Consider the following 2,402-nt stretch of genomic DNA (forward strand, 5'->3'; position numbering starts at 1 on the left):
TGAATCCTGTCAAGTTGATGGAAACGATGCTTCAAAAAAGTGTCACTGACCTTAAGTGACATTCGTCGCACATCGGCCAGCTAATTCTTTATACAACTACTCCATTTATGAGTTAAGAAGGGTTTTGAAAAATTTGGTAGCATCGGTTAAATTCTTGCAAAAGCTACTCTTACTCAAAATTTGAGTAATCTAATGACATCAGACATCGTATCAATACAAGTAAACGTGTGTAATCATCAATTTGACACACAGATCATGGCCCTTATTACCGTTCTCACTTCCACTTTCACATTCACTTCACTTACATGTCACTTCACTTGTTTCCACCTATTACCAGTATCACGTAGATGTCATTCCGAATCGCAATCCAATACAGGTTCTAGGGCCCGCCCCGAACGGAACAAAGCACAAAGGATTCCGTTGGGCCACCAGGTCTGCGCTGAAGCGGTCTGGATCGTAGGTTTCTGGGTCCGAATAGTACTCAGGGTCATGATGGATAGCATAAACTGGTACGATCATGGTTGTCCCACGCTGTAAGATCACGCCACCACTGTCGGGCACTGGGTAGTCTCTAGTGACCGTGCGTAGTAAGGATGCTACTGGAGGATATTTCCGGAGTGATTCTGCAAATATAGAAAAAAAATTGCCTAAGTATTTCACTACTACTGTGATCATGACGTGCCGTTTATGCATTGCTCAAGAAAGTGCATTTCGTGAATGGCTTCGTAGCTCATGAAACCATGTTTTTCGATCGATTGCAGCACGTTTGCTCGAGCTCTTTCCTGAAGTTCAGCATTTGCGGCAAGCTCGTACAAACAAAAAGACATTGTGGTGGATGGTGTTTCGGAACCAGCCAGGAAAAACACAAATAGTTGTGCAGCAATTTCTTCAATCGACCAATATTCCTGCTGATTTGTGTTCTCACCGCTCTCCGAATCTGGGTTCTTCAACCGACTCAGTAAACTCGTAAAGTCAATTTGTTGCACATTGTTTTGCTCCCGGTACTCAAATATATCTTTCACTACATTCAGGAAAAAGTTACTAACGTCCGAGTCGAAGAAGGTTACGTGCAAAGCACGAGCGATGTCACGGAATTGTTCTGCTAGCATCACTTTAAGAAATGTAAAGTTGAAAGCCTTCTTTCCCATTTGGCGATATACTGCTTTCGGATAATTCAAGCTATTACAGTCTACTCCGAATGTACAGGTGCCAACTACGTCCGTAGTATACCGAGACAAAAAATCCTTCATTGCGATAGATTTTCCTTGCGCGGTTTCCCTAGTCAGTACCTTGCTAAACTCGTCTGCCACACGGATCATAGTTGGAAACATCATCTTCATCTTCCCAGACGAAAATACTGATGTCACTTTGGATCGAGAATTTCTCCACCTTGTTCCTTCTAAAGCCACCAAATGGGCTTCTATAGGATTATCCTTTTCATTATAGTAAAATAATCGGTCTTCAAAGTATTGAAAATCTTTTACAAGCACAACCGGATTTGTAAACATAAAGATTCCTCCGAATGGTCCTTTCCCTTTTAACTGTTTGTAGCACCGTTGCATAATAGTGGAAATATGAAACTTTCGACCAAAGCCGCGCAAATTTCCCGTTGGAAACGCCGGCGTCACGTACGGCACTCCGCGATCTTCCCAATACCGGAAACGTTTCCGAATCCATTGCACGGCCAGGGCCAGCACCAGAAGTGACAGGTAGAGTAACAACATAAGGATCGACAAAAGATGCAACAACTCCGGAATTCTGCGACTTCTGCAGCCCGCCGCGTGCGAATTGCAAATCACTAACGGTTATTGAAATAGCTAAGCTTATATTGAATATATATTTGAAACATCTAATGGATATAATCAAGATTCTGTTGACTTGATTGAGTTTTGTTTCACGCGATCGCAAGTAGTCAGTTAACCCTGAAAATTGTATCATGCTTCCCCCATGAGTGGTGTGCATGTTTGATAACACGAGTAAAGAACTTTTTAACGTGTGTTAAAAATGCTATGGATTTGCCCGCTCCAAATCCGTTCATAGCTGCTTTACCTGGCGAGCTGTGTTGAAGATTTTTTTTATTTGCAACTGTCTACCAACTGCCTTATGCTTCGAACTGCATTGTAATGAAGGCATGAGATATGTAGGAAACACTACTGGGAATCGCCCGAGATCGCAATGCAGCTTAAGTTGACTCTAAATAGTCTGTTTTCATTTGCGAGTTCAACATGTTTTTGTGCATAGGGAAAATAACTGTTTTCGTGTCGATCGTATTAAATTGAATTAAAAAGATCTTTCTGCTCAATTTCATAAAATTGGCACAAAGGTTATATGCCCATAGTTAGAATAAGCGACAATAGTAAAATGATTATATCGCAATTATGAGCTGTCCATATAGAATCAGA

The 2,402-nt window shown here is 41.5% G+C and overlaps 1 protein-coding gene across 1 annotated transcript; it reads right to left on the bottom strand.

Moving 5' to 3' along the window:
• Positions 1-339: 339 nt before the first annotated feature.
• Positions 340-1,724, bottom strand: LOC131429328 (probable cytochrome P450 6a14). Its single transcript, XM_058593395.1, has 2 exons — positions 683-1,724; positions 340-623 (listed from the first exon to the last, which is right to left on the bottom strand). Exons 1-2 carry the CDS (start codon positions 1,722-1,724, stop codon positions 340-342), a joined length of 1,326 nt encoding a protein of 441 aa, XP_058449378.1.
• Between the last annotated feature and the right edge of the window lie 678 nt (positions 1,725-2,402).

The sequence above is a fragment of the Malaya genurostris genome, chromosome 2, assembly GCF_030247185.1.
Source record: "Malaya genurostris strain Urasoe2022 chromosome 2, Malgen_1.1, whole genome shotgun sequence".
NCBI lineage: Eukaryota > Metazoa > Arthropoda > Insecta > Diptera > Culicidae > Malaya > Malaya genurostris.